Below are 24,898 nucleotides of genomic sequence, written 5' to 3' on the forward strand. Positions count from 1 at the left end.
GCCATGTACTCTTGAGAAAAGCAGGACCAGAGCCCAGGGCTGCCTCCCTTACCCTGCCAGGTTGAGCTGCCCGGCACTGTCGGTGCCTCTAGTCCTGGCAGTGTTGTGTTTGGGCCTTTCAGCCGCTTTATAGAGGTATAATTTACATGCCATAAAAATCCCTGGTTTCAAGTGTATGATTCAATTTTATAATTTTTTTAGTAAATTTAAAGAGTTGTGGAACCATCTCCACAGTCCCATCTAACAGCATTTTCCTCACCCCAAATAGATCCCTTGCATCCATTTGCACCCCCTGCAACCACTGATCTTTCTTCTTTCTGGATATTTCCTATATATGGAATCATATGGATTGGTTTTTAAGGAAATTATTTGATTCTAAGAGAATGCTTGTTGGAACACAGCTGGAAGACTGGGAGCCAAATTAGTAGTAGTAGTTACCTTTGGGGAGTAATTACCTCTAGGTGGTGGGATCATAGGAGAACCTTTTGTTTCTTTAATACTGTCATTCTCTGGGGAGAGGATCTGCAGCTTTCATCGCTTTTTCCCCAGCCTACAGGGTAGGAACCATGAACTTCCCCTAGAGGGTTTTGTGTCTTCCTTGAGAGGAAGGCCACATGGGGCACACATCCCATGTTGCAGCTGCCACACACCTGCTTTGTACTCTGCACCCCAGTTTCCTCATTGGTGAAGTGCTAGACACTCAGGAGGCACTCAGGTTCACGTCAGAGTTATTTGAATTTTGGCTCATGAAGCTTTTAAAGGCAGCCGTGGATCAGAAACTGACCTGAGCATCCTTGTATCTCCTTACAGCTGGGCCCTGAGTAGGTGTGGTTTTTTTATACAGTATCTTATTTTGAAATAGGAACAGATTTTTAAAAATCCTTTTGTAAAAGTAAGCAGTGCTTGTAGAGGAGAGTTAATTATTTTAAATGTTTTGGGGGAGTGGGGGTAGGGGGGAAGGTATGAGATCAAACCAGTGCTAGACATTTGCACACGAACCTCTGCACCCCGAGAGAGTGAATGCAGGTGATGAAGCCCTTTTCAGTGCAGTTAGTGTAGAGGTGGTTTCCGCAGCACAAAGGAGCTGTATCTTTATGGTGTGTAGAAGGCAGCCAAGCTAAAGCCAGAGCAGCAGGCCTTACCTAAAAACAAACCAGAGCTTTACGAGAAAACCAATGAAAGCAAAGCTTTCCAAGTTGGGGTTTTGGTGATTTCTGAGGACCCTGTGTTTTTCAGTCCTTTAAGCACCTGGCTGCTGCGAAGCTTCACTTAGGCTTTCCTTTTGCTCCCCTTCCCTTAGAGGGGCTTCCCTGGACCGAGTGCAAGTGAGAGAACATTTCCTGATGTCCGGTAAACATTAGACTTACACAGGCCTTGAAGCCTGCAGCAGCTTGGCTTAGATGGGGCTTAATTAAAGCAAGGGAGTGTTGATGTAAATTTTTTTAAAAGTTTATGGAAAATTTCAAACAGGTAACATAACGAGCCCCCAGTTTACCTCTCAGCATGGCCAGTCACCTTTCACCTGCACCCACCCACTCCATCCTGTCCTAGCTTAAATGAGTCTGAATCAGATCCTCTGGTTGAATTTTAGTGAGTGGCCTGGGCCTCTCCATTCTGAGAATGGAATTCTACCCTGTACTGAGATCTAAACAATTGTGATTGCTGCCTGCCCATTGTCATTGGAAATCCCAGACAAAGTTCAAAGACTAAAGCCCCCCTGTAATTCCAGCACCTGGAGATGTCTGCGTCTGCTATGGTGAGTTTGAAGGCCCCTGTGGATACTTCCCATGTGCTCTTGTGCAATTGGGGGTACTGTCTTCTCCTATGTTCTGGGTCCTCCCACATCAAGCCACCCCTCACCCAGCATCACCATGTCCTCTGCCACTTTGGAGCCCGAGGAGGGTCTGAAGTGGTTCTCTCTTTAGTTCTAGAGTTCTGAATGTGTTGGTAACATACTGTTGCATATTGTGAAAAGGGGCGACCATCTCCATCACCACCCTCCAATCAGTGGCTTGCTCTTTATAGACACGCTGGGTGTTCAGTGAGTTAAATGAATGTGCTCTGCCCACTCCCAACGGGGCCTTCTCTTTCTGCCTTGAAATGCTTCTCTCCCCGGGCTGGTTGGGCAACAGAGCTGAGTCCCAGAGAAAATGCAGTGCTCCTGAGTACACCTCCCACTCTCACTTTACTCCCAAGGAAAGTTCTGAAGCAAATGAACTCCTGTGTGCTCAGGCCACCAGTGTGCCATGTGTCCCCACCCTCTGAGTGCCAGGAGGGGAAGAGACCCCAAGCTGTGGCTGGGACTCAAGCTGCACAGCCAGGAAATGCAGGGGGAACTAACTGGGATTCACTCTTTTAGAGTTTTCATTCCTGCTTATTAGTATATTACGTATATTTTCTAATTGCATTAACTATTCTTGGAAAGCGTGGTTTTTAATGTAATAGTCTGTCTTAAGGATGAATTAGAGTAAATTAGTAGAGTTGGATGCAGATACCAATGCAGAGACTAAGTCACTGCGCTTAGGGGACCTCAGTGTGGCTGTCAACCAGTTTCTCCTCATGTTGCTCATTGGTGCTCATACCATATGCTCTAGCAGTGGCTGCTCCTTGCTTTGGATCCAGTGGTTGCCATCCAGAACAGTTGGCATTAGGCTGGACTCTGAGGAAAGGTTGGCTGAGCTGCCAGGGTTGGATTTCAGAAGAAATGCTTAATCTACATAAGAGAGCAGATTGTTTTTACTTCATCTCTCCCAGCATCTATTTCTAACGCATATTCATTACAAATGTATCCTTTACTAAAGTGTTTCCTGAATGATTATGCCTGGAAGTACTTTCTGAGCAGTTTATTGGACTTGTCATTAATACATGTATGTTTTACTTCAACTGTTGGCAAAATGGGTAGCAACCCCCTGCCTGGTTGTGCTCTGGCTCTGTCCTGCTTTCTTATTCCTGGGCAAAGGATGTGATGGCAGCTGGAGGAGCTGCTGAAGTGCTAGATGTTAGGACCTTGATTCCCTCAAAAACAAAACAAAAGCCTGACTCCAAGGGCTGAATCTAATAGTAATAAGACAGACAAGAGCTGCATAATAAGCTCCTGTCAAGTCAGTGGACTTAACCCCAGGAGCACCCTGATGGCGAGTGGTCTCGGAACTGTGTCCTGGGCAGGACTTGGACTGTTAACCAGGAGGTAAACTGCCTCGTGAGGAAGGATGCGATGACTTGCCTCGGGTATTTGAAGGGATGTTGCATGACCAAGAGCTTGCACATCTTTGGGTTGGCTCTAGAGGATAGAAGGCCTGTCAGCGGGTAGAAGTCGAAGGTGTAACGAGGAGCACTTCACAGCCAGTGCTGTGGAAACAGCTGCCTTGGGCCTGGAGAGTTTTCCTCCTCTGGTAATGACCAAACAGAGGCTAAAGGACACAGGGCTGCCCTGGCTGGCGTGTGCGGTGGTTAGAGCACCGGCCCTCGGACTGCAGGGCCTCTGGCTCATTTCCAGTCAAGGGCACGCACCTGGGTTGCAGGTTCTATCCCCAGTCTCATCGGGGTGCGAGCGGGAAGCAATCGATGTGTGTCTCTCTATAGTCTATGCCCCCCCCCCCAAAAAAAAAGCCATGGAAAAAATATATTTGGATAAGGATTGAAAAAAAAGACAAAAGCTGTAGGGAATGTGTAAGGGGGAAGTGGATTCTGAGGTCGCTAAACTCTGAGATTCCCTGATGGCTCAGACTTCACTAGCTGGTACCATCCTTTCCCACGTGAATGCAGATGTGTGCTGTTGTGCAGTCCAGGAAGGAGTTGCAGTTGTCTAGGGTGGTGTCACGACTTCTGTTCACGTCAGCATAGAACATTTACGTGAATGAGGCAGCTCTGTACTTGATCTCACCTCTCCATGTGGGAGGGTTTGGAACACCTGCCAGGAGGCGTATTGTTCCGGTCTCTCTAACGGGCTAGTCCAAGGCCAGGAGACTTCCTTCCCACAGGCATCTCTTCTCCAGGGTGTGCCACCACCCTCCATACCTCCTTGAACTTTTGTGGTCTTGTGTGGAACTTTCTGATTTTTATATCCTGCAAGAATGAATCCTGGCTGATGAGTAAATCTGTTTTCCATCATCGATTGGACACGGATGCCTACCTCTGCTCCCTTGCTCTGGATTTAATCTTCCTACGAGAATCAGCTAAGCCATTTTCCCCAGTCAGAAGATGTCCGACTTTGTCCAGTTGCCCGCTGTTGGTTATAAGGGAAACCAAACAAAAGAGAGTGGTCAACCCTTGCTAATGACCTTGAAGGCTGTTCAGGGCCTGCCAGCCTCTGGTGGGGAGTCAGGCACACGTCTGTGCTGTTACTTCCTTTGGACAACTTGATGTATTTGAGAGCTGAAATCCTAGTCCTTTAGGTGGCAGGTTCCTCCTATGCAGAGTGTCACTAGTGAAGCAGCACAGGAAGCTGGGAAAGAGAACAGACCTGGGTTCAGATTCTATTTCCACATGTCAGCTCAGGAGAGCCCCGTGGCCTCAGCCGTGGGAAGCTCCAGTCATCATTTTTCAGATACCTTGGTGTGCTGCTCGCACGGAGACGCTTGGGAAAGCCTCCTCCTTCCACTCAGCACACTCTGGGTTTCCTTAGATTTACTTCCTAATTGAATTTTCTCATTAAAACCTGCTTTCCCAGAGCTGTAGGCCAGCAGTACACTTCTGAGGTGGGAGGAGACTGGCCAGCTCTCTTTTCTCTTTTCTCAATTTTATTGAGGTGTAATCAAAGTCCACGAAGCGGCACATTTAAAGTGGACATCTTGATCGGTTTTGTTTGTTTCATGATAACGTGTAACATCTGCCTTGCCATGCTCCCATTCCTCCTGTGTCTGATCTGCACTCCCCAGCTCTCCAGCCTCAGTCAGCAGCGGTTCCAGCTGGCAGGGCTGTCATAAGTGTTTCCATTAGCATTCCCACGATCCTCTGAGTGAGGAGTGTGACCTCGGAACCATGTGCCCGGTCCCCTCCCTGACGTAGGAGGAGGTGGGAGGTAAGAACAATACTTGGATGGATGGATTCCCTGTCTGGGGCACTGCCGGAAAGCTGAGCATTTGTAGGCCATCCAAACATTGACGTTCTCCTGGGATTCAAGGGTTAGGAGGGGAAAGTGAATTGATTTCTACCTTCACATTAGAGGAACTTGCCTAGCAAAACAGCCCCTCTGCTTTTCTAAGCTCTCCTGTGGTGCCTCGCATTCGTTTTGGTCATGGAACTTATGAGCTCAGTATAAGAAAATTGGCAAACTAAAGCAAAGATGTTTTCTCTTTGTGTCCTGACGCTCTCCCACTGGTGAGTTTGGAGGCTGGCTCTCCTGAGGACCCTGGTAAACAGCTTACTTCCTCTCCCCGGGCTGGTGGGAATATGGGGAGAATGCATCGCTGGTTTTGGAATCCTAGAGAAGTATCTCGCTCTGACAGTACTGGGAATAAGTCCCACTGCCCATTGTGTTTTGTCCCTGATTACTTCCAGTGGTAGAGATTCTCCATTTCAGATCAAGTCTTTCATACTGTGCAGAAGGCGCACAGCTTCTTAGGCTGGCTGATTTTGCATTCCATATTCACATGACCACAAGATAGGAAAGGAGTCGATGTTACCCTTTATTTCCTTTATTGGAAATTAGCAGCATTCCACTAAAAAACATACTTGGCGCCCAGCCAGCATGGCTCAGCGGTTGAGCATCAACCTATGATCCAGGAGATCGCGGTTCGATTCCCAGCCAGGACACATGCCTGGGTTTTGGGCTCGATTCCCAGCAGGGGGGGTGCAGGAGGCAGCCTATCAATGACTCTCTTATCATTGATGTTTCTTTCTCTCTTTCCCCCCTCCTCTCTCTGAAATCAATAAAGACATATTTAAAAAACATACCAAAAAATGTACTTAGGGAAGTGTGTCTCCTGGGGCTTAGTTGTATCCTATGTGGCTCAGACTGTAGTGCAGGTGAGGAACTTAATGTGGTGATTAGGGTAATGAGATGCCAGCCTGGAGTCGGTCAGCAGCATGTCCTCAGATTTCTCCCTGTCAAGCTTTCAGAAGCAAGCTGAGAGGGCCAGAGTGACATTTCTTATATTCCTGGAATACCTTACTGACTAAAGGTCCCATATTACAGGACTCTTTGCTTTTAATAACAGTCATTAGAGAATTTATATGCCTGGATGAGAAACAGTTTCATCTACCATGGAACGGGAAAATACTGTTCTGAGAAATTGAGCATTCAGATTGATAAAGAATCATCATGTAAACCATCCTTGGATTTCTGCTTTGTGGAGGTATGTGCTGAAACAGGCCCAGCCCAGATCATGGAGCCTAATGTAGCCCTCCTTTGATCCAGCAGTCACGCTGGGCGTCAGGCTCTACAGGCCCTGAGGACTTCCTGGTGCTCAGTTGCCGCCGTGCTGTGGATGCACAAAGTCCAGCACTGTTTTTCTAGAGGTTGGCGGAAGGCCAGAGGCCTTTGTTTTGAAATTTTAGATTATATCCTACCTTTTTTTCCTTCTTCTTCTCTGTTGACTTAACATGCAAAATTTATGGAGCATTGACTATGTCCTAGGTATGTGCTCAGGGCTGTGGAAGGATTACCCCCACTTGATCCTTAAAATAACAGTATGAAGTATGTGCTCTTACTGCCCTCATTTTTATAGATTGGGAAACCTGAGGTCAGAAGAGTTTAGGAACTTGTCCAGGCTCATACCGCTAGAACTGGTAGAGTCAGGATTTCAGTGCAGACAACGTCTCAAACCTGTACCCTTATCTAGAGAGCGACACCACTCCCTCACCTGCCACTCAGCTGGGCAAAAGTGGATGCTAAATAACTAGCTTCTCTTCTTTTGGGGAATTGTAAACAGAGGTGGCTGTGGTTCTTAGAACAAGAAGGAGAGCAGTGGGCTGGTTGCCAGGCAGAGCAGGGTAGTGATTAGGTACATAGGCTTTGGGGGCAGGTAGACCTGCCTTCAGTGCCACCTCCACTGCTGATGACACATGTAACCTCACCACACTGTGTGCGTCAGTCTCCATACCTGACAGAATACCAGTACTTACCTCCTAGCATTGTTTTTAAGATTAAAGGAGATGTTGGCATATAAAGCTTTTAGACCAATGCCTTAATAAGCTTTAGTTATTATTTATATTAATACATTTTAAGCCCTTAGGTCTGAGCCTGCAGTGGAGTAACAACTCAGTAGAAGTTGTATTGTTGGGCACAGCCTGCTTTAAGGTGGCAGTGTGAGAGATGGTAGTAGTAATACTGTTCAGTGATTGGGTGTAGTTCCTGGTTATCAAAAAGATATTTTAGAACCAGAACTTGTTGCTTCCCTTTCTTTAATTCTTTTTGCTCGCTGGAGGACTTTACGCCCCTTACTCAGCCACAAACTTCTTGAGACGCAGCACTCAGCATTCAATTGAGGATGGAAGGAAAGAAGGCTTTGAGCTTGAGAAAAGATGTTCACTAACTCTTAAGGAAACTTGTCTGTTGATGGAGGAATAGTGCTATTGCTTGTAAAGATCACTTTTGTCCAGTCCAAAAGAACTACAAAGGAGTGGCCTTGACTGATTTGACTTTCAGCCTCTGGTTCCATGGCTGTCCACTTGCATGCCTTCAGGCAACGTTAACCACATAAGTGTAGGTGTGTATGTGTTTTCATTCTATTTAGGAATTAGAATCTTGTGGCCTCTGGAACTACACTCTGTAAGAGCATGGTGATCATACCTATTTTTATTGAACTCTTAATGTTTTAGGAACTGTGCTCGTTGTTTATTATTTTTTACATACATGTACTTTATGCTGTTTTCCTCAAAACAACACTGCAGGATAGGTGGTATTATTATTATTCCCTTTTAACAAATGAAGGAATTGAGGCTCGGGAAGGTAAAAATCTTGTCCATATCTCCATTGTTAGGAAGTGGCAGATGAGGGATTTAAACCTCTTGTCTGCCCTACTTCCAATGTTTTTTTTTTTGGTTTCGTTTTTGCCACCATAGACTGGCAAGGTGGCCTGTGTTAGGTCTTAGATATAGAAGGACTTCATTTTTAGGCATCACCCTACCTAGTGGGCCCTGACACCTGGAAGTGGGGGAGCTTTGTGACAGGTCTCAGGTTCAATTTACAAATTTATCTATAAATGTGGCATTGTGCTTTTCTGTCACCATCATGTATTAAAGCTTTGGTGTTATATTTGGGAGTGCCTGAGGGCTGGTGCTTGTTGCAGGAGTCTGTTGTATCTGATGTGCACCCACGGTTGACAGTGTGGACTGTGATACCATAATACAGAGCAGCCCTTGAGCTGGATAGGGCAAGCAGAAACTGAGGGAGTCTCCACATTCATAGGCATCTGAAACAGGAGCTCTGGACCTGAGGAAAGAGATGGGCCAAATGCTTTGCTTGATGCATAAACAGTGTGTTCTTTTCCTCAAGCCTCCCTTTGGACATAAGTCACAGGCAGAGCTTCTGCCTTCCAGGTGAAATACTGTACTTGGCTTGCTGGAGCCTTTATTTCCCCTCCTCCATCCTTTAAATGCTGCTGCTTTCCCATCAAGACTTGTCCATTTGCGCTGTTTGCAGGTGGGACCCAAGGTCTCCCCCGCAGCTTTCGAGGCCACGTGCAGGGTGTGATTGGTGTGAACCGATGGCCAAATGATACAGATTTCATCCAGGCCATCTTATAAATCAGTTTGGGAAAGGTTTATGTGAATTGACTTCTATTAGGAAAAAGGGAATTTACTTTTCTTAGCTGTTGTCAGTGAACATGTGGATGATGTTTTTTCCAAACTTTATTTTTAACTCTTATTTGGAGTCTGGGGACACTCTGCTTTCATCATCTTTGTCTTTCGTGAAGGGCTTCTTGAATTTCATGTGCCATCGAGGTAGACATGGGCAACATGTGTCACATCCATTGAAGACATCTCAGGATTGCCCCTAATTATGGGTCTGACTACCAGTTGACAAAGTGGAGGGATTAGTCACTTGTTACATGAAACCAGCCAGGACCATGCAGAGGCAGCAGCCGTAGATGTCTGCAAAACATTAATGATCAGACCATAGGTAATGGCACCTTGCTGATCATTTGAAAGGGTCAGGGAAGCTGTCAACCAGAGAAACTGTCTAAAAAGGGCTGTAGTGTTTTTGGGAAATCTACCCATCAGTAGTAGTGTTTGTGAGAATAGAGTCTGTAATTCAAGGTGACAGGAGATTTCAGAATTTGGGAGTCGAGAGAATTTTTCGTAGTTTGCCCAGCCTGGGGGAAGAGGCTCACTTCCCCTTTCTGATTTTGTGAGCTATCAAGTTGTTCTCCAGAAGTTATTTGAAATTAGTTTTATTTTAGTTTCTCTAGGGACTGTTTGGTCATAGGAGACAGACCTTTGTATTTGTCCTGTGTCCTTCTCTGTCATTCAGTGTCCAGGATCTGGGACCAGTCGGTTAACTTTTCTGAGCTGTGGTTTACTTATCTGTAAAACCGGGATAATGGTGCCCATTTCATGGAGCTGTGGTGAGGCTCTCCCAGAGCCACACATGTATGCCTGGTTTATGGTGTGCCCTTGGCAAATGTTAGTTTTCTTTACTTTCTCTTTGGAAATGCGTTTGCATTTTGGATACTTAGTATTCTTGATAAAGAACAATTAACTTGGAAAATAAAATTATGTAGACAATATATAGTATACTTTAAAATGCCAGTGTTAACTATAATACAGAATTTTATTTAAAATACTGTTTGTTTTTTTAATCCAGTTCTATTCTTAAAATTTTGACTTGATTACACTGTAAGCAGATGGAAAGCACCAAGCTATATGATCAAGAAGCTTGTTTTTGCGTCCTAGTTCATTTGCTATTTAGTGATATGATAAATCTGAGTTATTGTTAAGTCTAGCCTCAGTTTTCTTCATTTTAAAAAGGAGTTGCCGAGTAGATGGTTCCTAAGGTCCCTTTTAGCTTAACATTTCTATAATTCTGTGTTTTAAAGTCTGGAGAGGTCGAGGGAGGCACACCCAAGATAAAATGCTCATTCACCCAGCTGGCTCCGTAGCAGAGCCAAGAACAGTGCGTGAGAAATCTGGCAGGCAGCATCCGGAGCAGTGGCTTTGTCAGTTGTCATCTGACCTGGGTGTTTCCCTGCGTAAAGTCATCCCCTCTGCTGTGCGCGGCAGAATCATAAAGAGCAGCAGAAGTTGCCTTTAGATTGAGTTCTGACTGGGAAGCAGGTTTCAGGGCCTGGGACGGGGCAGCACGCTTTCTGAGGTGTCATTGTGGGGGACGGGTGGGGGCTGCAGGAGAAAAGGGCACCTGCTTATGGGGAGGCAGAAGAGTGCCAGGTGCACGTGCTTCCTGCTTCCTCCCTTGCTGACCAGTGGTGACTCTGCGTTCCCATTTAGAGGTGCTTGCACAGTCACGTCTCCTTCGTACCCCGATTCCTAACCCCTTTAGAGAATGTTTGCTGTTCCATCCAGTTTACTAGCAAAACCGATCCCAGAACACAGAGAAACAGCTCTGTGTTCTGCAGAGTGTTTTGGGCCATAAACGTTGAATCTTTTATCCAGAACCTTTTTCTAACCCACACTAAAGCAAAGAGCTCCACCTCCTGAGAGTGATTCATTTTGGGTCTTTCACTCCTTGAAGGGATGTGTAAGGGAAAAATCAGCTGATGGCTGTTGTAGTACTCAACACAGAGCCTGTATGTAGTTGCTAAGTTTTACTCTGGGATAAATATACCAGGAAGAGAGGTGGTTGGAAATTCTCATTGCTGGGTGGGGAGTTGAGGTAGTTTGGGGACTCTGCTATGGCTGTCCCATTTGTCTAGTTTCATTGGCCTCAGATGGGCTTGGCACCACCAGTAAGTAGGGAGGTGAAAGAGTGGAAATATTTCTTGGTGCTGTCCTGGGCTAGAGAGATGGGTCAGAGGGCTTCCCAAAGAAAGCTCAACAAGGTGAGAACAGTATAGAACAGAACAGAAACACAAAGCGAAGATCTTTTGTGGGTCAATGTGGAACTTGGTGTCAGCTCTTACTGTTTTCTGCTCAGAAGGTCCTCTCCTTTCCTCTCACTTTGGCTTTGGGGCACCATTAGTCCCATGCATCCCCTTGTGAGCAGGGCAGGGGCACTGTGTGGGGTGAGAGGTGTGGAAGTCTGCCCTTCTTTGTTGGTGCTTAATGACTTGGAAACTGAAATAACACCCCGCCTACCTTTCTAGAGACTCCTGGCAGCCTAAATGGAAAACCTGCGTCAAATGAGCAAATATCAGGGAGGAAAGGGCCCTTGAGCACCCAACATGGTTTATGTGAACAGCCCAGCAGATAAGCCATGTGCTTTTCACTCAGGGAGAGTCCTACCATTTATGGAGGTTGGACTGTAGGGACCCCTTTTGGGCCAGACACTGTGCCAGACATATTACCTCATTCTCAGTGGCCCAGCGAGGTGGAGTGTGTTGTTAGGCCTGTGTTTTAGTTTTCAAAACAGGCTCCAACGGATTAAGGAGCGACTTGCATAGTCCCACCCTGCAGGGGAAGTGGGCAAATAAGAATTTTTATTATTAGATCACATCCATGCCTTTAGAGTTTCAGACTTTGAAAAAAGAATGAAAGCTGTGGGCCCTTAGTCTTGAATAAACATGTGCTTGCCGTCACCTTCACACACTGTCAGGGCATTGACGCTGTGGCTGTGATACTGGTCCCCAAGTTAGGTTAGGAACCTGCAATCTGTTCCTTCTCTCAAAGCCCCCTTTTTTTGGAATAGTTTTCTAATTTCAGAACTCATAGTAGATTAGAAGCAACATTTTAGGCGAGGAGTGTAAGCTGACGGCCTGACAGAGAGGCAGAAAAATTTAAGAAGCAGACACAGGGCCATGTTCCAGGAGTGCTTGCCCTTAACGGTGTTCCTTGGCGAAAGAAAAATGCTTTGACCTTGTAAAACATTTTAGAGCGATTACCATCTTGTGAGATTTAAAGAAGATTGGTACTTTGGTTATCTGGAAAAGTCCCTGGGAGGAATTCCCAGTTCCTCAGTGATAATGGAATAAGTGGCATGTCGGTTGTACTGAGTGCAGAGTGCATGGCATTGCCCTTTTTTCCTGCTGTTATTTTCTGGCTGTCTTCTTCCTGAGGTCACAAGCCCCTTCAGGGCCGGGACTGTGACTGACCAGCTCCTCTGTGTCCCCAGTGCCTACGCTGTCTCTCACACAGTTGCTCAGTGTCTGAATCAAGCGGAAAGATAGAATGGGGTATAATAGAAAACCTCTCAACACGAAGATGTGGGTTCAAGTGCTGATTTTGCCACGGACTGTGTGACTGTGCACAGTTTTCTCTGAACCCCATTACTCATCCGTAAGATGAGGAGCGAGGGGGCAAGGTTTGGATGAACTTGAAAAGTCCATTCAGATCTAAACTTCTGTGATCCTGGCAGAATTTTTTTTAAAAGCAAAATGAATACGTTTAAAAGTAAAGTGAATACGTTTTCATGGTGATCAAAACATTGACTCAGCCACCGAATTGTGTACTGTAAAATGGTTAGCCTTATGTTGAGTGGTTTTCACCTCAGTTTTTCAAAGATGACATTGACCCAGCTATCAGCTATGATGATGTACAGTAGACCCCAAAACGTTAAAGGAGACTTGACCAGCCAAATGGGCTTTCACTGTGGCTTTGATTCACTGGCTGTAGGATATTGAATTTTCCCATGGGAATGAAGTCATCCAAAAGGAATGCTTGTGTTTGTGCTTGGTGAGCCATCTCCTTCCCGTGTGTGGCTGTCATCCCCGTGATCCTCCCAGAAGATTCAGTCAGAGGGCATTCTGTGGAAGGAACACTGTCTTTTCATTAGGACAAACTGCAGTTTTCCAGAGTGACCTACAGATGTGGTTGGCTGGGCTGGCCAGTGAATCTTTCTCCAAATCGCCCCCAGCACAAATTGTTCCTGAGCCACATGGCAGAAAACATATTCAATTTTTAAACAAAGTTGCTTGTTGGGTCACAGATTACACAAGGCAAACCATGGTTAAATTAGACTCCATAAATTTGTAATAAATCAGCCTGGGCTCCAGGGAAGTTTACCTTTGTGTTGTCTGTGAAGTATTTGCTAAGCCTTTGGGGAATGTAAACGAGTAGAAGTCTGGTGAACTTGAGAACAAAACTGTAAGGGGCCTTGAAGCTTTAGTTGGTTGTTTATGTGTAGACAGATGCTATTAAGCACAAATTTGCCACAACCAGTCACTAGAGCAGGCCAGAGCAGGACTTTTGCCCTGAAATCCGAGCAGTTGGAGTTACTGCTTGTCCTTGAAATTACGAACACTTGGGGGAGGGGGGAAGCACACTCAGACCATATACATGCTAATGAGACTGTGGCCTTATCTTCCAGCAGGGGGTCCACGCTGGAGCGCTTAGTTACCTCAGAATTTTTGGGCTGCCTCGCATTTTCAGGAGGTCGCCTTGTCCTCTCTGTCTTGCCTCTTAAAGTCTTTGACCCTCCTGTCCTCTCCAACCATACAGCCAGAGCCCTGGTTGCTGGGGAGGCTCTTCTGCTGGCCCTCCCACCCCTAGTTCCACATCTGGTCAGACTGTCTCCCTCAGTCACCAGACGCATCCTTCTGTATCAGTTACTATTGCCATCTAACAAAATCAGCCCAAAACCTAGTCACTTAAAATAACAATAATCATTTCACTATCTCAAATGGTTTCTTGGGTCAAAAATTCAGGAGGGCCCTGGCTGGGTGGGTGGTTCTGGCTTCAGGTCTCGTGCTGTTGGAGTCATACAGCTAAAGCTGGAACAGTGGGTGCCTGGAGCACTTGGGGGCTGGCCAGGTATCTCACTTCGGGCGTCTCAGGGTGGCTTCTTGTGGCCTTTCTGCACAGGCTGGGTTGTGTTTCCTCACAGTATGGTGGCCTTAGGGCAGTTGAACTGTTTACATTGCAGCTTGGTGCTCCAAGCAGGAGTGCTTAGCAGGCAAGATAGAAGATGAGTTATCTTTTATGGCTTGGCCTCAGAAATCACAGAGCATCAGTTCTGCTGTTCTCTGTGCTAAAAACAATCACCAAAACTCTCCCCATTCAAGGGGAGGAGACATGAACACCGTCCCACAATAGGAAAACCGTCAGAGTCCCATTGTAAGAGGGCATATTGGGTGGGAGAGCTTGATATGGCCATTTTATGGAAAATGTCTGCTTCACCTTCTGAGATACAACAATATTCCTGTCATTTCTCTGGAAAAATTTTAGGGGCTCTCATCCCCTGGAGAAGTAGATTTTAGAGTGTGAACAGCCAGACAGCATGGCACAGGAGTCTTCCATAAAGTAGACAAAAGCAAAATGCTGGGTAAAGTGAAGTTGAGCTGGGGCCTGGAACTCAGAAAAGCACTGCCCTCTAAGCAGTTTGGGCACAATCTGGCCTTAGGACAGATCCCTCATGACAAGGGCCACACTCCTGTTTTGCCCTTCCTCCTGAGCACCTTGCTCGCGGAGCGCGTCAGTATGCTCTGCCCCTCCATACCTCTCCCTGTATCTCACTGCACTTGTCTGGAAAGGCCCCTCTGTGCCTGTCTGGGTGCTCCTGCTCAGCTAGTGGTAACCAGTTCATGTACCCCCTCTTCGGAAAATCTTTTGAGGTTCCCTGTACCTTTACTATGGAACTGTTGTTCATTTTTGTGAATCGGTGTGTTCGTCCGGTTAAACTTGGAGCTTAGTTGGGACATGTCCCAGTCTTTGCATCCTCACCTAGAGGGCTGAATAAATTTTATTGGATGATAATTTCCAAATGTGTCTTTGTGCTCTTAGTTCATTTAGTAGGCCAAGTTATACTGTATGCAAATGATGAAACACTATCAGGTGTCTGAAAATGCCTTAGTAGATTTTTTAAGCTATGCTGTTTTATTTGCCTATTCTGAAAAACTGTTCTAGTTTGTATTAACAGTTTTTTTCTTTGTTGTCGGGTGATTTAAGCAGTTTGTGTTTTTCTTTGAGTCATGTGAAAACCAGCAGAAAGTGAAACATTCCCTTGTTCTGTTTATATACTTAAAAAACACACACAGCCAAACATCTAAACCGACCCCTTGGAGCCTCAGCGGCTTACAGTGGGGTAGCTGTTTCTTCCTTATGCTTTGCCATCCTAACAAGAACTTGTCTTTTATTTTTTGGGCCATATGAATTTTGACTACATCATAAGTTCCTGAAGACAGCAACTTTGTTGTGTTCACCATTCAGCATCCAAAACAGTGCTTGTTACCTAGTAAACACTCCAATAATCATCGAATGACTAATTGAATGGGCAGAGAGTTCTGGAGAGTGACCTGAAATGGTCATTCTTTTACTATTTACCTTTCAACCTGGAAACCACCACGAGTGGAAGGTGGAACTGGTAAAGCTCATTTTCTGAAGGAAGTGTCTGGGATCAGTGAGGATTTTGAAGGAGCCATCACGTGGAGAGCCCTTAGTCACAGGATGACAGTATACAAAATAAATAGGAAGCCACTGGTTAAAAGTAACCAAGGCGGGAAATCCTAGGTAAAAATGGACTCCCGAAGAAGTGCAAAACCAGTGTACTATGAGCTCTGCTTTGTCTCTGTACCTCTGTGTCCCCATTCTTGTACACAGCACACAGCCTTATGATTATGTGCTATTTTGTGGATGGTTCTTTGAGGGTTGGAACTAGGTTGCAGTCATTGGGCCTAGTTCAGGGCCTGGCCCACAGGGCCTGGCACTCAAAGAATGGTTGTTCAATTGAAACCTAGTTGCAGGCCTGCCAGGGGGCTGTTGAAGGATAGGGCAGGTGGGACCCTGTGGGTGCATCTGCCCTTGCTGTAGGATACAGGCCCAATCTAGAAGGAATCGTAGAGGCCGTCTATCCCAATCCCAGGCCACAAGGATAAGTGAGCAGCCCAAGTCTCACAGACATCAAGTGATAGGGTAGACCTTGGACTGAGCTTGTCCTTGTTTTTATTTTTTTAATTACCTTTAAAAATATTTAATAAAGTGAAACAATGACAGTGAGACAGAGTAGAGCCTGGAAATAAATCCATGCATAGATGGTCAGTTAATTTATAACAAAGGAGCCAAGACTACACCATGGGGAAAGGATGGTCTCTTCAATAAATGATGTTGGGAAAACGGGATTCCATGTGCAAAAGCATGAAACTGTACCCCAATCTTCTACCATACACAGAAATCAACTTAAATTTTTTTTAGCTATCTGACCCCCTAAAGGAACATATTAACATATATGTAAGATTTAGCTTTGTGATATTATGAAGACCCTCGAACCCACCATTTTACACAAGATCTATATGAATATCAACGTTCGTTTTCCCCTAGTGCCTTTTCCCCTTAAAATTACTTTTTTTCCCTCTTCTATTTATCATTCCCTTGTCTTGGCTAATAAGAAAAAAAGCCTTGCTGTATTAGCTTAAAATACACACACGTGTACGCACACACGTGTGTTTTTCCTAAATTCTAGTTCAGTGTTTCCTGTTTCTTAGCTTTGTAACAGCGGCAGCACCCTGGGTAGAGCCCTGGCCGGGTACTTGCTTCCTCACTCCCACCATCGTTCTGTTTCTGGGGTCACTCATGTTGCATGGAGCTTAGGTCACCCATGTTTTCCTCATTTGCTGTGCCATTTCCTGTTCAGACCCCTCGGGATTTGGGACGACTCCCACGCATAGGGTTCCAGTTAACTCTAATTTTAACTTTTTACAAGCTGTCATTAAGTTTTCCCATGTTGCTTGGCTTATGGGAAGCTTTTAGTCATTTACTAATTTAATGAAAATGAGATATCCTTAGCCTTAGAAATTTGTAGTGAAGTATGTCTAAGATGAATTGGGATTAATGCAAAATGTGAGCTAAGCCATTTTTACAGCAGTATTTTAGTACTTGCAGCTAGATACAGAGGACCATCGGGAAGGAAGCCTTCATGCTGCCCACACCCTTGTGGGGTGAGGCTGAGATCAGCATATTGAGCTTGGGGGTGTGGACAGGCTCCGTGGAAGGGTTAGAGCAGTGCCTTGTTGACCTCCTGTCAAGTTATGGCACCGCTTTTCCTAGATAATACAGTGCTAGGATTCTAGTCGATCCCTTCTAGATCCCAGCATGTTCTGGATTAAAGCTTCACTGTAGCTAGGCTTTCTTATGCCTATATATTTTTTTTGTAGTTCTCAGGAAGATTGTTAATATCCAAGTTGAGAATATTTCCAAAGACTAGAAGTTTTTAGGGGTTGTGAGTGGTCTGTGAATTAGAATTATATGTGCAATTATTTGGGGCCTTAGCTTTGATTAGAGCCTGGGAGTCTTAATCCCCAGAACTCATTGTTTTAAACTAGGGTTTCTCAAACTTGACTCTACTGACATTTTGGGCCAGGTTGTTGAGATCTGTCCTGTGCATTGTAGGATGTTCAGAAGCATCCCTGGTCCCTACTCATTAGATGCCAGTAGCTTCCCCTGTCCCAAAATGGTCTTCAAACATTGCCAAATGTCTTGTGGGGCTTTGTGGCAGGGGCAAAATCAGCTCCAGTGGAGAAACGCTAGTTCATACCTTCTAAAAAAGTTTTAGGTTCATAGCAAAATTGAGCAGAAGGTACAGAGGCTACCCCTGTAACTCCTATCCTCACACATGCATATAGCCTCCCCCACTATCAGCATCCCCCACCAGAGTTATAATTGATGAACCTACACTGACCCATCATTGTAATAACTTAAAATACGTATTTTCCACTAAGGTTCACTCTTAGTATTGTACAGTCTGTGGGTTTGGATAAATTAATAATGACACATAACCACCATTTATAGTATCATACAGAGTATTTTCACTGCCCTGAAAATCCTCTGTGCTCTGCCTATGTATCCTTCCCTCTCCTCCAACCCTTGGCAACTACTGATCTTTTTACTATCTTTATAGTTTTGTCTGTTCCAGAATGTCATATAGTTGGAATCTGACAGTATGTAGTCTTTTCAGGTTAATATATTAGTATGTTAATATTCTAATAATAGTTTACATTTTAAGGTTCCTCCATGTCTTTTCATGGCTCAGTAGCTCATTTTTCTTATTTTTAAGTTTTATTTTCAGTTACAGTTTTCGTTCAGTATTATTTTGTATTAGTTTCAGGTGTACAGCATAGCCATTAGACAATCGTATACTTTACGAAGTATATGATTTTGGAGTTTGAACACCTGGCTCCAATTTAGAGCAACAGGAAGAGAAGACTTCAGGGTTGGGTTGAAAGGGACGAATGTTATAAAATATTTATATTTAAAAATATTTAAAACATGTATTTGCATACATGTAGAAAATACTCCCAATTAAATACATACCTCTATGAATTAAACAGTTTACAGGTATTAACTAAATGCAATACGCTATGAAGTAGATACTCTCCATTTTCAGTAGAGGCTTGTAGAGGCTAACAACTCTGCCCAAGACCATAAGTTAATGAATGGCAGAACTGAGAAAGGAGTATGTCTCTCTAGTGTCAAATCAGCTGATCTGTGTTCTGGACCTTAGAAGCGGTGTTAAAATGTCTTCCTCTGCCAGTGGGCCAGACCCATGTCACTGTGGCCTTGGCTGGCATAGAAAGCATGGCACAAGTAGGGAATTCATGGTTGCTACAGTGTTTCACTAAGCTAAACAAGTGCTACAAAGTTTCTGGTATGTGTGTGTGTTTCTTTGCAGGTAGCCAGTTGGTTGTGTGTCCTAGAAAAAATTGTCACAATCATCTTAAGCAGGAGACAAGTATTTTTTTTTCTTTTTAAAAAACAGCCTGCTGTATATGCCATATTAGTTATGAGATTGCTTCCAGTTAATGTGTTATGTCTTTGATGAATATAAAGTGGATCCTTGTCTCTGAGCATGTTTAAGTTAATATATTGGGATTGTAGATTGCCATAGTCAAAGGTCATATTCATTACAGCCAGATGTTGCATTTCCAGGTTTACTTTGTGTATTTTATGATTCTTTAGCTTCTTTACTTAGGGCTTTTAAAAATCCTGAGATTGGTCTGGCCAGAATGGAATCGGGATGCAGATCAGATGGTGCTCCTGATTGGTTGTTTTGGGGCCTCCATCTGCCTTTTGTGCACTTCTTAGAGTCCTCACCATTTTACCTGGCCTGCCTTTCCCACCTTACTTCTTGTTGGTCCTCCTGAGGTCTGGCCGTCTCTGTTAGAGCCCACTTTGCGCTGAATTCACTTTGCACTTGAACAGTCTTGCCCCCACTTAGTTCCTTCCTTCACCCTCCATCATTCATTACATATTTATGGTGCCTGGAACCGGGTGGTCTCAGTAAACATTTGCGTCATGAAATTAAATGAGGAGGATGTTGTGAGGCACACAGGGCTGGAAGAAGGCGCCCTGTAAAACAAGATCTTTACCCTCCCAGGCCCCTGCTGCAGCAGTGATGCCAGCGTATTGCCTCGTGGTCCACTTGGCCAGCTAAAGTGAGCTCTTGGCTGTAAGTGGTTCGGTTCAGGTCCTCGTCTATTTTGCAAGGGCCTGGCACCATGGAAAATGTACCCAGCTGTAGTGGAATAACTGGAGCACTTAACCTTTGCGCACATTTTGTCACTTGTTCTTTGCCTGGCTTTTTCCCTGGCTTGGAGCTCACCAAGGAACCTGGCCTGGTGATGCTATCTGATGTTACCTGTTTAAATCCAGGTTATAGCAGAGGACAAAGCTTAATCTGCTATTCAAGCATGCTCACTACAGAACCAATTGGGAGTTAATACATCTGCATCTCCCATGGTCTGCTGAGTTGGAGAAGGGAAGCCCATAGGCTTTGAGATGTGGATAGAACAGGGTCACTTTCTGAACTATATGGCCTGCTTCCTACTTCTCTGATTATCTTTTGGATGATTATCTTTTATCTGTCTTTGAGACAGATGCTGCTATCAAAGAGACCAGCAGCCACTCTCCGGGAGATGGGGTGGAGGACCTACTGCAGGCCTTCTTGGTCTTAGAATACCCTGGGAAAGCTGAAACTGCAAAAATGCTTGTTAAAAGAGGTTTTTTGGTGTTTCTATGGGCAAAATGACTTAGACATTTTTATTTCTCTTTTCACAGAGTGATCAGCAGCTGGACTGTGCCTTGGACTTAATGAGGCGCCTGCCTCCACAACAAATCGAGAAAAACCTCAGCGACCTGATCGACCTGGTACGTACCTTGTTCATGTGCTTTCATTTGGGGCTGTGGCTCATACTTGGTCACTTTCGTGTACCCTTTTCCTGCATAATTCAAAACACACAGGAAATCTCTCTCTCCAGCCAGACACCACCACTGGGCTATGAGATTCCTCCAGACAGAGAGAGGATGAGTTTCATATGGTTGTCTTAATTTCAGCACCACCTGTGTTAATAGAGCCTGACACAGGAGTTCTAAAGTTGATTACATCTTTCTCCTCCCCCCACTGGCTTGTTTTCAGTTTCTAGAAGCTCACCTGTAGGCACGAAGGGACAGCCACACATCCAGCAGGTGGTTAGCAGTGGGTGGTGCCAGGCTTTCGTAGTCTCTCTGCCACTGTGGAAGTTTCTCCCTCGAAAGCAGTATGAAAACCGACCCTATGAAATGCTTCAGTGGCTTCATTTCTAGTTTGAAACACAAAAGTCGGCTTTTGGAGCTGATCACATTAAAAAATATATATTATTTTTTTTAAGATTCAAAATCATTGGTCTCAAAACAATGCCTCAGATTAACTGGCACCATATTATTATTTGAAAATGCCAAAAGTATTCGAAAATATCTATAAAGCTATGGGAAATATTGAGAAAAGAGGTAAAATAAAATAAAATCAGGCCTCCAGAGGCCAACTTAGTTACTGCATCACTTGGCCAGTGAGCTCTGGTTCTGGAACCTGGGCCCTCTCAGTCCAGGTCCTCTTTCCGTTTCCTGTGTCCCATGTCTTCTTGGATATAATTATTCGTTGACAACGCTGGTTCATCGGTGAGGTTTCTTTTTAAATGGTGGTTTGAAAACTTGTTCATGTACTGTAGTGACATACTTGATATTGTATGAATTCCAGAACAGTTTTACTAGGAAAGAAAACATGACTGCAGGACACCCATGTCATTTACAGATCAAACTCTTCATAGCAGTCTGGAGGGTCCAGAGTGCAGCTATTTTATGTTTATAGGGATACAAATTCTTAGTTGAGAGGCAGTTATGACACAGAGTGGAGCCCTTTGAAGGAGCTTTGAACTTGCTATCCTTTACGTGTAATAATGGAGGAAGTGGGAGGAAAGAGGTTTCTGGAGTTAAATGGCCTGGCCAAGAGCGCCAGCTACAGGTGCTTGTGCTGGAAGTGAAGAGGAGAATGGAAAATGTGATGGTTCCTGGCTAGACAAATACATACTTTAGATGCGTATTAAAGAAAGAAGGTTGAATTATGATGCTCAGAATCCAGGATCATAAACCAAGAGCCAAGGAGGTGACATACATCACTGAAGTGGACATGGTGTAAACAAGGGCTCTGGCTGACAGGCTCATCTGAGAGGGCAGTGGCCCCTCTGCTCCAGTCACTCAGTGCCCTCTGGGAATATGGTATCTGTTGCTTGTTTTCACATTTTTCTGGAGGAGCTGTACATTTGGAGTTGGATGTGAAATACCCTGATTTTTAAACATTGGATTGGTTAGATCTGATTTTGTGTCGAATTTGGGTATGTCCCTGGGAAATGTGAGTTGTGGGGATGGGGTCAGTGAAAACAGTCTTTGTTGGGAAATAATGAGATATAAAGTTGGATAGGTAGGAGGTGTCCCTGAAAGTCAGAAGAAGGGCTTGAATTTGATGTGCTAATTGCTACCATCAACCCCCTTACTAAGCTTTGTAGCAACACTTGTGCTAAGCAGTTTACGTGTGTGTGTGTGTGTGTGTGTGTATTTAACCCTCAACAGCCCTGTAAGGCAGCATTACAAGGTGCAGTCTGGAAGTGCTGCATGTCTGCGTTTTCTCGGCCAGAGGGTTTTGATGGGTCATGTGTAGACGAGGTGGGCGAAGGTCGAAGGTACGATCAGATCCCTAATTCGGTCAGCTGCAGAGGCTTTTTCTTTTAAACTCTGCATGAAAACGTGGTTGGCTGAGTTTCAGTTTAGTTTGCCAATGTAGTTATTACTGTGTTTTATGAATAAACCCAACATAGAATGAATGACGAGCAAATTGTTCTCAGTAGACCCTGTTGGTGTTTCAACAGGTTATTTCGTCCTTACGGAAACTGAAGAGTTGTACGACAGCTGTGTGCTTTCTCTGGATTCCCTCGCCATCCTTTGTTTCAGAGATGTGTGCTGCTTTTATGGAAACCTGGTTGGCTTGTTCTTTTGCTGCTTATGCCCAGTATACTTGGGCTCAGCAGGGAAACTGCAGCAGTGATGGTGAATGAAGGAACCCAGTATTGGGTGGGAGAGATCATCTCTGAGGTTGAGCTTGCAGGAGGTTGCTCAGACCCAGGTTGAAGTGTCATAGTATGTCTGTCCCCGATAAGTGATGTCGTATGTGGTACCCCATAGATTACTGTGAGTGTGCACTGCTTTTCCACATTTAGCTTCATCTTCTGTAGAATGTGGCTAGAAAGGAGGTGGAGGCAGGTGTAGATTGAGGGACTGAGCTGGGTGCTTTTGTGTTACTCCCTCGACTTTCCATAATGTGTATATAACCACTTCACTTTTTTTAGGTGATTGACACTTGGAGGAAGAAGCCAGGGTGCTGGTGTGGCTAAGCAGCACCAGGAATCCCAATTTCTTCTGCTGGGGTAACTGCTGGGTACCTTTGGGTCCGATCACTTACACTCAGCAACAGGTTAAATATGGTGCGTCTTCCTGATGATGTGTCAGTCTTACCTGTTTGGGGAAAAAATGTTAAATATATTTAACTCATTAGTATTATAAAATATTAAAATAGATGTATTATGGAGAATAATTTAAAGTTCACATAATTAAAATAAAAACACCTAGAGACTTGAAAGATATCCCCTTTTCAGGGACAGGCCACTTAGTGTTATCAGTTCACTTTTGCCCATTGCTTCACCGGGAGGCTGGAGGGGCACCGACTTCCCCTCATTGGTTGTCTGGAGACCAGCCTTGGGGCCCATATACCTGCCAAGGCTGAACAAGAGGCCATAATAGGTTTCCATCATCCAGAATGGCCTGGGGAATTGGCGTTCTCATTAATTTTTTTCAATTTGAAGTATGATGTATGTCACAATGCAAATGAAGCATGGCTTGTCAGTGAATTAGGATCTGGTAGAGCACGCCTCATTAAAACTGTATTGACACGCTTCAGAAGCCACTTGTGATTGATGGTCAGCTTCAGGGTTCTCGCTTTGCACTGAGTTGTGTAGGGGGCATTTAGGCTGGTTTTGTACTGGATCTTATGGCTAGTCCTAGAAGTTACTTCTTTGAATGTTTTTCTTTAAGTGCTGCTATTTTTCTTCTGTTTTCCTGGAGAATGACTCTTTTTTCCTTAACTGGATTTGGAAAATTCTCTTCTTGTAAGAGTTGGTCCTTGCTGAGTGTACTGCTGTGGCTCCGAAGTTCACTTGCAGTTTTAGTTTCTTCCCAAAGCTGTAATTTCAGAAAACTCATAGTTACAGGTCTGTCTAAAAGCAATGTATCCGGGCCTTTGTTTCATGTAATCTGGGATCAGTCAGGTGTTTTCGAAGCCGCTAATGCACTGCTCGGTGTGCAAATTGCAGTCATTCCTCCCATGCTCACCTGCCTAAAATAATGAAGGGGAGGTGGTTGTTTTCAAGACAAGTCTCCAGTTTTAAGGCTGACAAGAATGTTGGGATTTGCCAGCATTCCCCATGAAGGGAATGGCCTCTTAGATGTCGGAGCCAGAGAGCTGTAGGCAAATGTGCCCGGTCTGCCAGTGGTCCGATTACAGAGTAGTATTAAAGAGAAATGTGGCGTATGCTTGGCAGCTAGGCCTCCGCAGCCCAATTTATCATGCCAGATCAGCTTGCTTTTCTTCTTTTCTCTTTCCAGCATTGGAGCTTTTGCTGCCTTGGGATTATAGTGCATACTCTGATTGGTGGGAAATGACCTTCTTTTGCAGATGGCCAAGACATCATTTTATTACATATTAATCCCATTGTACTAGAGTAAAGCCAGCCAAAATCCATTGTTAAGCTGTTTCAAAAATACCCACAGGTCCATGCTGGCCAAGAATCCTGTGATGTTAAGATGCTCCCTTGGCTTCCTAAACTTTGACCTTCTATGGCTTTGCTCTGCAAACTGGCAGCAATAGCTGGGGTGTATTTTGAGCCCTGAGCTGAGGAAGGAGTTTGTTTCTGCAAATTGGCACCCAGCGGGCCCTCCATCCTTTGCCTTTTTAAGAGCAAACCAAAAATAGCCCTAAATCGGTTTAACCAGGCAGAAAAGTCTCTGCTCGCACTGATCACTTTATTTTTTAATTCCTTTTCTTTTCTTTGCTATAGTCACCCTAAGGTCCAGCTCTTGAGTGTCCCCAAACTTAAACCAAGCAGGGGTAAGACATCAGAGCTGGGAAAAGCACCTAAGCCACCCGACCAGGCTTGTGGCCAGGCTTGCGTGCTGGAGGTGAAAGAAACATCCTGATGCTCTGACCAGGGAGGGAGTTAACAACTTGATCAGTTTTCATTTCTGCATATTCCTCTTTTAGCAGCTTGAGTTGCCCTCCAGAAATAGAAAGGGCCCACTGAGTGCAGGGCTTGCACTGGCAGCCTCAGCAGTACCTTTACTTTGAACAGCTCTAGGAAATTGCCCTCCTCTAGTCCGGGTAGTGTGATGTCAGCAAAGGAGCAGGAAGCCTTGACAGATTAGAAGGCTGGAGTGCACGGGGTGCACTTAGGCTAGGGGCTCAGTGAGCAAGTGAGTGGAGACACAGCTTACGCTTCTAAAAACCTGCTCATCATGAATATGCTTATGGAGCCAAGCTCCCACTCATTGTGACTGG

At 44.8% G+C, this 24,898-nt stretch overlaps 1 protein-coding gene across 2 annotated transcripts in view; it reads left to right on the forward strand.

The window, feature by feature from the left end:
* The window catches only part of CAPZB (capping actin protein of muscle Z-line subunit beta), a 114,623-nt gene that overhangs the window by 27,793 nt on the left and 61,932 nt on the right, over window positions 1–24,898 (forward strand). For both annotated transcript variants that reach the window (XM_081146217.1, XM_081146218.1), the window contains exon 2: window positions 20,041–20,130. In XM_081146217.1, the coding sequence (XP_081002343.1) occupies window positions 20,041–20,130 (90 nt within the window). The remainder of the gene's footprint in view (window positions 1–20,040; window positions 20,131–24,898) is intronic.

This window comes from Miniopterus schreibersii, assembly GCF_964146895.1.
Source record: "Miniopterus schreibersii genome assembly, chromosome: 8".
NCBI classification, from domain to species: Eukaryota; Metazoa; Chordata; class Mammalia; order Chiroptera; family Miniopteridae; genus Miniopterus; species Miniopterus schreibersii.